The 13481-nt window shown below is 44.6% G+C and overlaps 1 protein-coding gene across 7 annotated transcripts in view; it reads right to left on the reverse strand.

Moving 5' to 3' along the window:
• Window positions 1-13481, reverse strand: part of CKAP5 (cytoskeleton associated protein 5) — a 90035-nt gene that overhangs the window by 47086 nt on the left and 29468 nt on the right. For all 7 annotated transcript variants that reach the window (XM_077322349.1, XM_077322343.1, XM_077322348.1 and 4 more), the window contains exons 9-17: window positions 13252-13356; window positions 10251-10340; window positions 10003-10167; window positions 7539-7667; window positions 6240-6422; window positions 3211-3324; window positions 1267-1377; window positions 399-491; window positions 53-238 (exon numbers count right to left, since the gene is read on the reverse strand). In XM_077322349.1, coding sequence (XP_077178464.1) covers window positions 53-238; window positions 399-491; window positions 1267-1377; window positions 3211-3324; window positions 6240-6422; window positions 7539-7667; window positions 10003-10167; window positions 10251-10340; window positions 13252-13356 — 1176 coding nt within the window. The remainder of the gene's footprint in view (window positions 1-52; window positions 239-398; window positions 492-1266; window positions 1378-3210; window positions 3325-6239; window positions 6423-7538; window positions 7668-10002; window positions 10168-10250; window positions 10341-13251; window positions 13357-13481) is intronic.

Consider the following 13481-nt stretch of genomic DNA (forward strand, 5'->3'; position numbering starts at 1 on the left):
TAACCAATCCAGAAAATAATTGCTTTTATTTTATTGCAAGCATTTATCATACCTGTTCAGCAGTCCAGGGCAACTGACAGGCCTCTGCTATTGCTGTCAGTGCTTCTTTAGCATTGTTTCCACATTTCACATCACCAATTTTATCCACAAGACCATCCAGCACAATTTGTGCTGATGTTTTGGAGAAAGTTCCCTTCTGAGAAACCAAGGCAACTATGTGAAGTTTTATCTGCATCACCTGCAAAAGAGAAATATAAAATCTTAGCAACAAACTCATTTTAGCCCTAGAATGCACTGGGTTTTAAAGACTTAAAGCCACAACAACAGAATAAGTTATAGGTTTCATGGCAATGAACCATACAAGTTGTCATTCTAATGGCCAGATGCTGCTGAATTACCTGAAAGTTAGTCTCCTTCCATCCAGGTTTCTTTGCCAACATCCTTACTAGAGCCTGGCATGGCATTTCAGTTTTGTCCATCAGTTCCACAGCCTTAAAAATTAACACAAGACAGTCAACTGCAAAAACCAGAAGAGTCGAAGTTTCTTGGTTTCCAAGGCCAAAGGCAAATATGTGAGGAGCACTGTACCTCAAAAGTCAGAAAAATTAATTACAATACAAAACCTTGAAATCTTACAAAATGGAAAAGGGAGAGCGAAGTGTGCTCTTATTCACAAATGCAACTAGATAGTGTATAGTTAAAACACAGCATTGGTTTTACCAGTGGCAATATATATAGGGTCATCTGCTTTCCTTCAACAGAGCTCTCTGCCTTCCCCCTTGAATCCTCAAACACTGATTTTGGAAATCATAAGATTCACAAAAATAAAAAGGCACAAGGGTCGGCAGGCTGATGACAGAAATGCAGTTGGGCAAAACTGTCCATAGAATCATAGAATCATAGAGTTGGAAGGGGCCATACAGGCCATCTAGTCCAACCCCCTGCTCAACGCAGGATCAGCCCAAAGCATCCTAAAGCAACTGGACACAATCCTCTCTGCATTTTTCCAGAATTCAATAGATATAATTCCCTAAGCTAAGGTTTTTGTTGCTCAGTTACCATAGGAAGCCTAAAGGATGTCATTTAATGCTGTTTAGTGGCTTTTTCATGATTGTACTAGTGAAAAGAGCTTAAAATGTGCTCCTGTATCATTTGATATCACAAGTTTCTTATGCTTAATGGCAGCTTCAAGTAAATGCTTTATACCTAAAATACCTCTCACAGTTTCAGACTACCTTCCAAAAATATTATGTTCTTAGGATTTACCTTTTGAAATTCCTCCATACAAGCAAGCCTCTCTTTCCAGTTGCTACTATCCAGCTGCTGTATGCAAGAAGCTGGCAGAACGGCTGAAGCCTTCTCTTCACATACTTCTATCTGTTAGCAGAAAAAGAGTTCATCTTTTATGGTATGAGCATGCTAATTCAACATTCTATACTCTTTCATAAGAATGACAGATATAAATGAGTTAGCAGGGCAACACCATAGAGAAAAATGAAGTACACTGAGGGGAAGAGGGCAATAATTAACATTTGATAGTGGGACACTCAGGTGTGTTTTCAATAACAGATGACCTTTTAAAAATGCAACTTAAGGAGATTTAAATTGATGATGTTTAGATCACAGGCTCCTAGCTCACAGCCTCGCTGGGATACAGGGGACAGCCCTCAAATGGTTGACCTCTTTCCTCCGTGGCCGTGGACAGAGGGTAGCAATAGGAGAAGAATTATCCAACCACCATCAGCTCACACGTGGAGTCCCACAGGGAGCAGTCCTCTCTCCTATTTTATTTAACATATTTATGCGCCCTCTTGCTCAGCTCGTGCGGAGGCACAGGCTGGGATGTCACCAATATGCAGATGACACACAGCTCTACCTCATGATGGATGACAGTCCCGATTCCCCCCAGAACCCTTAGCCAGATGCCTGGAAGCAGTGACGAAGTGGCTCACACAGAGTCATCTGAAGCTCAACCCTTCAAAGATGGAGGTCCTGTGGCTTGATAGGAAAGGACCACGCAAGAAAGCATGCTTACCCAACTCTGGACGGAGTGCGTCTAGTAGTAGCGCACACCGCCAGAAACCTGGGTGTGATCCTCAATGCCTCCCTCTCCATGGAGGCATAGGTCACAAGAGTAGCATGGCTGGCCTTCTACCACCTACGCCAAGCTAAGCAACTAGCGCACTACTTTGCACCAGAACACCTAGCCACAGTGATCCATGCGACGGTCATCTCTAGACTGGACTTCTGCAACTCACTCTACACAGGCCTTGATCTAGAAACTACAACTGGTTCAGAACACTGCAGCCAGGATTGTCACCAACACAACATAGAGATCCCGCATCCAGCCTACTCTTGAACAATTCAGCTGGCTCCCTATTGAATTCTGGATCAGGCTTAAAGTTTTGGTTCTTACCTTCAAGGGCATACACGGTCTGGGCCCAGTGTACTTAAGAAACCATCTCTCTGCCTATACCAACAAAAGAGCACTACGCTCTGCCACCTCCATCTGGCTGGTGATCCCTGGCCCCAAAGAAGCACGTTGGTCCTCAACAAGGGCCAGAGCTTTCTCTGTCCTGGCCCCCACTTGGTGGAACAGACTCCCTGAAGAGATAACGGCCCTGCCCAAGCTTCCACAATTCCACAGAGCATGCAAGAGGGAGCTCCTCCACCAGGCATTTGCTTGCAACATTCACGGGTCCCCCCTCAGACACCCCCTCTGTGAACTGAACCCGCCTGACCACCTTGGGGGTTTGTCTAAGTTGTAGTTAGAGCTGACCAAAGCCACTGGAGTTCTGTTGGTTTAGATCCCCTGTTGGATTGTTGCTGATGTATTATTTTATGACTGTGTTATATGTTCAGACTGTTCTATGTATTACCCCTGCAATGTTGTATGTGAACTGCCCTGAGCCCTATGGGAGGGCGGTATAGAAATCTAATAATAAATAAAATAAAATAATGGTTATGGTACAATAAGAAGTTGTGACGTTACCCATCTTGAGTTTCAAATGAAATTATTCTCCACTACCAACTCTTCAAAACAGATGCATCTCCAATAAATTCATTCTAAAGAAAGGTAGTCTAAAAGTGTCCTAAACAAATATCAAATGGAATGACGTTATTTAGTTTTCTCTCTCTCTCTCTCTCTCTCACACACACACACACACAGAGCATTTAATATATCATTCCAATGAACAATGAAGTATTTACCGACAGCTCTGGTTCAAATATCTCCTTCACTTCAGCTCCCTTCTTGCCTTTTGATCCAGCACTTCCAACACCACCAGCTGCAGCCTGCTTGCCCTTCTTGGGTGGACCACCAACCTAAGTAGGAGGAAATGAAAGGCAAAGCTTTTTGCATCATTCAGAACCAACTTAAACCAGCTTTTAGTACTTGCCAAGTCAAGTGTATCTTGGATTTAGCACACCTTTCCTAAATATAACCATAAAAAGTCGCTCTTAAGGCTTGGCACAGCAGCTTCTAAATCACAATGCACCTTGCTCTAGGTCATGTTGCAACCAAAACCACCAGTCTATTATTCCTCAACAACAAACCTGCCTTCCAGAAATAAGTAAGAAATCTCCGGTAACATTTCATAGTTCAGCTAACTGAGCGCCTCCAAAAATAGGATTAGAAAGCAAATAGGTTAATATTCTCAAAAAGAAAGTTAGGTGCACGCAGTAAAAGTCAGGTAAGGGAGTATAAAGAAAGGTTTAGCAAACAACTGAAAATTGAGTAAGTAATATATGGTCAATAACCAAGGAAATGCTTTAACATGTACATGGGGGGGTGGGGGCTCCAATGTTAGCAGGTACTGATTAGTATATGCACACTGTCAAGTCCTTATTCAGGTCCAGCTAACTTCTTGCCAGGGTTCATAAGGGAAACATTTCGCCTGAAGCATTAGTTGAACTTACAATGCTGTTCAGGTAATGGCCCAACTGTGAAAAAATCCTGAATTCTAAAAAACTGGGGAGACTTTTTGCAGCATCTATTAACATTTTTAAAAGAGAGGTTGTGGTCATCTTAACTAGTCCAATGGAGAAGTTTCGATTCAAGATATAGACAGCCAATTTGTCCTCCTCCCAATCTTTAACCGCTCCTGCGGTTAAATAAAAGGGTAAGGCCACCTGGGGAGGAGTTATGGCGGGCCCTGTCCAGGATAAAAACTCAGAGGGCCCAATCAGGAGCCGCAAAGCGGCTCCTGGTTGGGCCCTCCGAGTGTCCATCCAGGGCCAAGGAGCCAATGGGGAGGCACGCAAAGTGCCTTCCTATTGGCCCCTCACCAGGACAGACCAAAATTCCATTCACCCAGCCCAGTCTGGTTGCCAGTCTGCTCCAGACCACCAAAGGGAGAGGAGGTCAGTAGGGCTGCCAAGGGGATGAAAACAGAGGCTTGGACAGGCTGCATCAGCCCTTTTTGTCCCAAAGGCTGCCCTAACTGTCATGTTCAAATGTAACTTGCCTCAGAACCCTGACAGAGCTGGCAGGAGGCTGCAGAGTGCTCCCCCTCCCTCCCTTTAGGTCTGCTGCGAAGGAGCCTCTGACAGGCCCTGACTGAGGGGAGGAGGCCTTTCCAAGAGCAACGCAGGGGAGCCCTAGGGCCTTCCTTTTGAGGGGGGGGGGACTTTCCCCTTCTGCCAAACAGTTGGCTGACAGGGAGGCCACAGAAAAGCCCCTTTTCACTTAAAATACTGCTCTGGCCAGGGGTTAGACACAGCCAAGCCATGTGTCTTTCTTCTTTGCAACTCTCTGCAGGTTTGAGGCCACTGCACAGCGTTATTCTGCAGAGGAAACTGGCTCTTTTGTCTCCTGTTTCATCTGCACAACAACCCTGTGCAGTAGGCCTCAACATTCAACCCCATGCCCTTACAGACTGGACAACTCCTCCACTTCCTCTTCCCACTGCCAAGCTCTAGTGCCCGTTGTATTCTTGGAGACAACGGGCTTTGCCCCTAGTATCTAATACTTGGGAAAGACAAGCAAACTCCTTTACCCAAAGCAAATCATAATGCATCTCTTTAATTTATCTTTTTCTCTGTCATTATGCCCTGCTGTATCATACTTTTCAAAAAAAGTGCCTATTAACCACAAAATCTATCATGCTGCTACATCTCTGAGCAGACCCAGCCATAAGCTCTATCTCTCAGTACTCCTACCCTGTCTACTGTGCCTGTCCACTCACTACAGCTTTCTATCAGTGACATTTCTAAACCCATCTCTCTCCCAGCATAAAGACCCAGAACTCTTCCATGCCTGTCTATCTACCAGTATACACACACAAGACTCTACTGAGCCCATGTCTCTCTCAGTACACCAACTCAAAAATTGACCAAGCCCATCTTTTCCCAAGCATCCCCAGCCAGAAGTGTACCACATTCAACCCAGAAGTTTACTAAGGCCATCTCACTCCCAGCAAACCTACCCATCACTCTCCCATTATACCTACTAAGAAGTCCAATAAGCCCATCTCTCATCCAGTATACCCACCCAGAACTCTTTCTTTCTCCCACTGCACCTACCCAGAAGTCTACCACACCCACTAGTCTCCCAGCACACCTACCCTGGACTCCACTATGCCTCGTCTATCTCCCACCCACCCATAAGACTACTAAGCCCATCTCTCTCCCAGCACTGCTTCCCAGAAGTCTACAAAGCTCATCTATCTCTCAGCATACCCCCCCCCCAGAAGCCTCTAAATGTGTGTCAGGAAGAGCTGTGTAGATGACCAACTCCTCTCTAAACGTATGCCATGGTGAGGTGGGTGGGCAACCACCTCCCAGGGGTAAGGAGAGAAGGTAGCCCATACCTACAATGAGAAGATGCACTCTGGGATTTTGCATCTCTAGCACACCGGGAGACAGCTTACCACATAACGAACCTATCAAACAAACTGGCCCGTGAACACAATGGGGTTTGTGTAAGTTCAGAGTTTGAGGTTCATGACATCCTGCAACCGACAAACTGACAAATTTCAGTTACATGCCAACCTCTAGTCTAGAATTATTTTCATAGAGTTCGAAGATATTTAAAAATTTCCTACCATATAACAACAACAAAAGGTCAAAAAGGTATTATAATTACAATCATGACTTCCTAGAAGGTGGCTTTTCATAAGACATAGACCTATTTCTTGCACACGTTTCACTTTTAAGCATATGCAATAAACTGTCTGTCCCGTTGAAAGACCTCAGTATTAATGTGAAACTGTTTGTAAGAATGTAGCGTTTTTCTTTACCTTAGCAGCAGGTGGTTTTTTCAGTGGACCAGATTTGACCACATTCTCTTTTGTATCTTTGTCTCCTGCAGCCCCTGAAAGAACAGGAGCCTTCCCTGCCACAGGTCTGCTTTCTTTTCTATCAGCTGCTCCACCAGCTTTGCCACCACTAGCCAACTCCACTTTTTCAGCACACTCTTTAATCTAGTGGACAGAACACAAGCAAAAACATGAAAGTAAATCTTCAGTAAAGGTAAAGGTATCCCCTGTGCAAGCACCGAGTCATGTCTGACCCTTGGGGTGACGCCCTCTAGCGTTTTCATGGCAGACTCAATACGGGGTGGTTTGCCAGTGCCTTCCCCAGTCATTACCGTTTACCCCCCAGCAAGCTGGGTACTCATTTTACCGACCTCGGAAGGATGGAAGGCTGAGTCAACCTTGAGCCGGCTGCTGGGATCGAACTCCCAGCCTCATGGGCAAAGTTTTCAGACTGCTGCCTTACCACTCGGCGCCACAAGAGGCTCTTTAAATCTTCAGTACATAACCATTAATCAACTTCAATGTCCTCTAGTCACTACATATCTGGAAAGTGCTTTAAACACATTAAAAGGTACATTACTGACCATTATAAACCATTAAACTTTGGGCTCTAAATTGCTTAGAACTCAATAGGTCTTACAGTTTACACCTTAAGGAAAATAAAAAATACAAATATAGAGGAGAGATACTTGTAAATTACATGTTCAAAAGATTAAATGAATTGACTAAAAATTCAATTCCATTTATCTAAAACAGTGGTCCCCAACCTTTCTGAGGTTGGGGACCAGCAGGGCATCGGGGCATGGCCCGCGGGCCACACCCACGCATTGGCCATGCACGTGGTCCGCGCCCGCGGGTCGGGCCGCGCCCACACATCGGGCTGCACCCGTGGGCCGCACCCACGCATCGGGCCGCGTCCACATGGGCGCGGCCGGCCCTGATTCCCTCTCCCCGCCCTCCCGCAGTAAGAAGCTTCCCGGGCTGCAAGCTTTGCGGCCTGGGAAGTTTTTTACTGCGGGGGGGGCGGGGAGAGGAAGCCGCGGCCCGGCGCCATGGCCTTCGCAGCCTGGCACCAGGCCGCCGCCCGCAGGTTGGGGACCACTGATCTAAAACATGTTCTTGACTAACTGTGTTGTTTTCAACAGAACCCAAAGTCTCTACTAAGTTCCATCTACAGAACACAGAACACCAGTAAACAACCATTCACAGAACTTCCTTAACGTGACTGTTTAGAAGATGTTGGAAATATCTAAACGTTCGATGTCAAGCAGTGAGACTTACCCGATCAAGTTTCAGTTTATCAACATCAGTTAGAAAAGGGTTCACAGCCTTCTCCCCTGCCACCTTCAGGGCAGTAGCCAGGGCTTCAAATGCAGCATCTCTAACTTCAGGTGCTGAATCATTAATATGCTATAGCCAAAAACAATAAATGCTATTGGACAGTGAAGCTAGAAGTTTATAATCTAGCCAGATATCACATTAAACAGTCTTTAAAAAAATCATATTTATGAAATCATATCCTGCTCACTCAAAAACTATTTGAAAAAATGCTCAAATACTATTTGAAAAAAGTATTTAAAACTCAAATACTTTGGCCACCTCATGAGAAGGAAGGACTCCATGGAGCCTAATGCTGGGAGCGATTGAGGGCAAAAGAAGAAGGGGACGATAGAGAATGAGGTGGCTGGATGGAGTCACTGAAGCAGTAGGTGCAAACTTAAATGGACTCCAGGGAATGGCAGAGGACAGGAAGGCCTGGAGGATCATTGTCCATGGGGTCGCGATGGGTCGGACACGACTTCGCACCTAACAACAACATCCTGCTCACTTTCCATCAGATGGGACTTGGGGCAGCTTGAGGCAGCATAACGTGCAGCCGATAAAATTCATACAAAAGATTAAATAAATAAACCACTTGCTGGGCCCAGCATGGATAGTAAAACACAATCTGTCACCAAAGACACATGTTTATCCATGGTGAGCAAAGAATTGAGCCATAATTCCTAATTCCTGACAGTCAATCACAGAAAGTCAGACCCCATAAGAGTTGGTAGAAGTAACCTCCCCAGTTGTCTGGGTTTCCCAGCCACAACATCTTAGATGGATTTAAAGGTAAAGGTAAAGGTATCCCCTGTGCAAGCACCGAGTCATGTCTGACCCTTGGGGTGACGCCCTCTAGCGTTTTCATGGCAGACTCAATACGGGGTGGTTTGCCAATGCCTTCCCCAGTCATGACCGTTTACCCCCCAGCAAGCTGGGTACTCATTTTACCAACCTCGGAAGGATGGAAGGCTGAGTCAACCTTGAGCCGGCTGCTGGGATTGAACTCCCAGCCTTATGGGCAAAGCTTTCAGACGGCTGCCTTACCACTCTGCGCCACAAGAGGCTCTTAGATGGATTTACTTCCAACCAAATCTCAACCACTCCAGCATGGCGTCCAGGCAGAGGCCAAGGCTAGAATTCCAGTTATCAGTCGTTCCTTAAATAAAAGGTAGAGCTGGGTGTCATCTGCATATTGAGGACCCCTCACTACAAACCTCCAGACATTCTCCTCCAGAGGTAGCATATAGATGTTAAATAACAATGGAGAAAGAATGATCCCATGTGGAACTCCACAGATTAGGGCCTGCAGTAACAACTTCTCTCCACCCACCAACTGGACCCTGGAAGAATTAAAAGTACTAGTTTAAGGCCGTACCCCTAACAGCCAGGGGGTTAGATGGTTGACCAGAATTAAATGGTCTATGGTGTAGAAGGCAGCTGAAAGATCTCACAGGATCAGAAGTGCCATCCTGTGTGCATCAAAGTATCATGGGAAATCATCAACCAGAGCAACAGGAGCTGCCTCAGTCCTGAAGTCAGATTGGATGGAATTTAGGGCAGATGTCTCCTTTAAGATATAAATTGCCCCAAGCAGGTAAATACTGGGATGGGCAGTATAGACATTTAATTATAAAATATAAATTCCTGTCTGCTGTTCATAAAATCATATAGTTGCAAAAGGCCATCTAGCCCAATCCCCTGCTCAATACAGGATGAGCCTGAAGCATCCATGATGAGTATTCAGCCACAGCTTGCTACATCACCTTCCTCAGAAATGGAAAATTAGATACTGAGCAGTAATTAGCTAGGCCCCTCTTTTCTAAGGATTACTTTTTCAGAAGGGTTATCACCAGTGCCTCCTTGAGAGAGCTAGAGAAACAGCCCTGAGAGAGTGAAAGATTTATAATGTCACACAAGACTCCTCCTACCACTGCTCAGGCAGCTTTCACCAAGTAGGAAGGGCAGGGATCCAAGGAACAGGCAGCAGACTATAGAATTGCAAATATGGTATAAAGTCCTGGAAAGCTAGTTCTTTTGAGGGGAATGACACAGCAATCACTCTAAGGCCATCTTTCCCTCCTTTACAGAGAGTTACAGGAGATAAAACCCAAAAAGCCTTTCAACATATTTCAGGTTCAAATATGCATCAAACTCAAGAGCGAATTGTGGTAACAACAACTGAGATTCTCTGCCACATTATTTGAGCTCTTCTCTTTGCAAGTTCTGAATCTCCCTTCTCCAAGTGTGTGAGGTAATGAAATCTTCCTATATTCTTACCTGAAGGAACAAGACGTCCTCCACAGTTCTTATTAGGTTGTGGCGCAGAACAAGAATGACTGCATCATTACAAAGAAAACAATTCAGGGCAGGCTCCCACAACTTTATTCTATGTGTATGTGTGCATGCACATAGGCATGTTTACCTTGAGCAGAGCAGCACAGAATGGTTTCAGTAGACTTTTGGGAAGGGTCGATGGAGTGCAGTGACGAAAACTTCTTGCGATGAAGAGGGATGTCTGCTGCTTGATGGTTGGGTTTTTGTTATCCATCACGGCCAATATGTCTTCACTAAGGTTTTGTAATGTTGTCTAAAGTAGATGGATAAACAGGGTTAGCCTTCGTTAAAGACATTTGCTAATATTTTTTAGAATATATTCAGTCACATACTTACTGTAAGGAAGATTGCATCAATGGCTTCTTGCAAGGCTTGTACCACCTGGGGCTTTTTTTCCTTAAACTTTTCTAATATTGTTGGGACCACCTGTGAAAAATTAACAGGTATCACAAAAGGTTGGAATGCTAGATTTCCTTCTGTGCCCCAAGGAAATGTGTGAACAAGAAAATAATCTTGTGTGCAAATGAGGAAAGCTTATTTCACAGAACTCGAGCTATACTAAACAACACCATGTGGAAAATCTGCAGGCCAGAAACCCTCTAAAATTGGTCAAATAAAATCCTTGCAATCTTTAGAAGTAAATCCAAACTGAAAATTGATGGAGCAGATACTGAGATTTATCCTGAAATACTAGTAATATCAGTAAAGAAAACAAGAAACAAGTAAGGAAAACAAGGATCAGGGCTCATACTCCTTACATCCATCTGCCTATTCAATATAGTGGTAAGAACATCACCATAAGTATGGTTGAAGAATTTTTTTAAGTGTTAGAGAAAAACAAAATATAGGTTGCGGTTCTAAACAAAGAATAAAATGAATAAATATCTAGGAATTTTAGAATTGATAAGCCAGGTTCATGTAGAAGGCAATCAGTAGTTATGTCGATTACAAATTGTGGGGCTCTCAATTAAGAGGAGAACTACGTTAAAGTGTTAAGTGAAATACTGAGACTGAGGCTCTGATTCAGATCATCCTGGAGAAAGCAAAAGTATGCCTGATGCAAGTGCACTTTTTTCTCCCCTGTGGACGACCTGTCAGAGTAAGTTTCATAGATTTTGTGAATATAGTCTCCCAGAAACTAAGATCACCTGAATAACCTTTTCTAGATAGCCACATATCTCTAGTGTTCTCATTTCAATTTTCAAGGCAGAGTGATAGAGCTGACCCAGATCAGAATGGAACAGAGGATCCTGACGGAGAATGTTGTAGATCATTAAGATAAACCACAGCCATTGCGGAGCTATCAGCACCAGGCTGGAGAATGAGGTGTCTAACAGCTTGGATCATAAGCTGATGTCATTGGAGTTTGCTGGATCTTGTTCCCCTTGGGGGTGGCAGAAGTTTATGACATAGCCAGCTGGCAGTCTGATGCATCCAGTTGTGCTGGGTGGAATGAAAACAAGTGGAGACAACAGGCTGAAGACAGCCTCCGACTATGGTATGAAGAATTGAAGGGCTATTTTCTGATCTCATTGGTTAAAAGATGCTGATAATATGGAGGTGTGGCCTTGGAAGTAAATCTATTCCAGGTCAATTTGCAGAATCTGGAATCTCTGAAGTCCTTGTACTCCGGAAATACAAAAGAACCCTTGGCCTGATCTGAGTATATATTGTCTTTTTTGGAATAAGTTGGCATTGCTTTCTTATTTTGGTTTTCTACCAAGCTGTTTCCCAGTTTGTGTAATCAAAGAGTTTCTTTCCCTTGTAGGAGACAGTTATGGTGAATGATGATGATGATGAAGTCTCTGGAACAAGCAGAAAATTGCACAGCATACAGACTGGCACCTTCAGAGCATTCTGAGACTGTCTTGATTTAAAACAGATTTTGTTTATGCTGACAGGGTCAAGGCTGGATTGTGTAAAAGTTTCTCTGCCTAGAGGATGGAGACTCTGCAGGTGACAGAGGCAGCTTCACTTATTCTGATGGGGAGGGCTGAGGCCTTATGGGCTTTCTTAAGAGGAAACTTATTCTGTCATTTTGGTTTGTGAGAATGGTGTGTCCATCTTTAGGGAGAACTGCTCCTGAAACAAAGCAGGCAACTGAGGCATCCACTACAGGCACTTTCAGCATTTTTACACTGGAGGAGGAAAGGGTATACATTCTCTTGTCAATTAAGATTAAGTCTCTCCCTTTGCCCAGGGAGGCTTATTTGCCTTTGAGGAATTTCACAGGAATTTGGAAAGGGCCAGCCAGGAAAACAACCTAGCGTGATGCCTGCCAGAGGTCTATTAAGGAACTTCCAGAACAGCTCATTCTGCTAATCGTAGACCAGAAGAGACTTTCCCCAGAAAGTATGAAAGAGGTTTCTTCCCCTGACCAGCCTTCTTCTCATTATCTGAGGCAGATTTCTAATGTGGTGGCTCTGAATGGCCAAAGGGGCAGAATGTCCAGGCCTAGAGACCAAGGGCAGGATTAAACACCAGCCTTGTGATCTACTGGCCTAGTAAAAGAGATGTGAGGGCAAATTGTGGGTGGTTCTGGGATCCAGGAAAAACTGCCAGGTGTTTCTAATGAATGGCACAGGCACTTTCTAATGAATGGCACAGGCACTGAATCCCTTCGTCTCTTCTGGTGTGTGTGTGAAACATTCAAGGGGATAGTATCCTCATCCCTCCCTTTACGGCATCTCCTCTTATATGCTGTTTTCTACCTAAAAGAGTTTCAAAGCAGCTTATAATTGCCTTCCCTTTCCTCTCCCCACAACAGACACCCTGTGAGGTAGGTGAGGCTGAGAGAGCCCTGATATTACTGCTCGGTCAGAACAGTCCAAGGTCACCCAGCTGGCTGCAGGTGGGGGAGCGTGGAATCAAACCTGGCTCGGCAGATTAGAAGTCCGCACTCCTAACCACTACATCATCGAAACTCCATCGATGATGATGAATGTGGAGCTAGAGAGAGCTACCGCTGATTTCATCAGGTATTTTTTCATGTTTTTTCTTAAGAGGCAAAAGAGCTGTGGAAGCAGGCCATGGATTGGAGGCGGGGGCGCAGTGCCTCCTTTGGATAGCAGACGCTTTTGCATAAGATTTCTATATGCCTTGCCCATGGAACAAGGAGGCAAACAATCTACATACAAGGATACTTTCTTCCACTGATGGTGGAAGTCTTCCAGAGTGTTATCAGAGAGTTATGCTGTGGTTGACTTCCTTAGAAGTTTAGCAGAAGGAAATTTCCAAATGCAGGAAGCAGAAACCAGTACCACCCCAGTATCAAATCCTACTAAGTCTATTTCTCAGACAATAGCTTTGCACCTTATTTCATAATGTGACTACTCACATGACCTGCGTACTGCCCAAATTTCTTCCTGAGACCCATAGCCAGTCCAGCAAGGCATTTTGCAGCCAAAGCAACCAACATTACATTGGTATCCTTTCCAACAACCTGTAACGGAAAAACAGCCTTACTTCACAATATGAATGTAAGAGGCATACGAAATACTTGTTTCAAGGTGGAAACCTCCTGCTAACCACAAGCTGTTTTAGGCAAAGCCCTTGCCCACTTTCCTG

This window comes from Paroedura picta, chromosome 2 (genome assembly GCF_049243985.1).
Source record: "Paroedura picta isolate Pp20150507F chromosome 2, Ppicta_v3.0, whole genome shotgun sequence".
NCBI classification, from domain to species: domain Eukaryota; kingdom Metazoa; phylum Chordata; class Lepidosauria; order Squamata; family Gekkonidae; genus Paroedura; species Paroedura picta.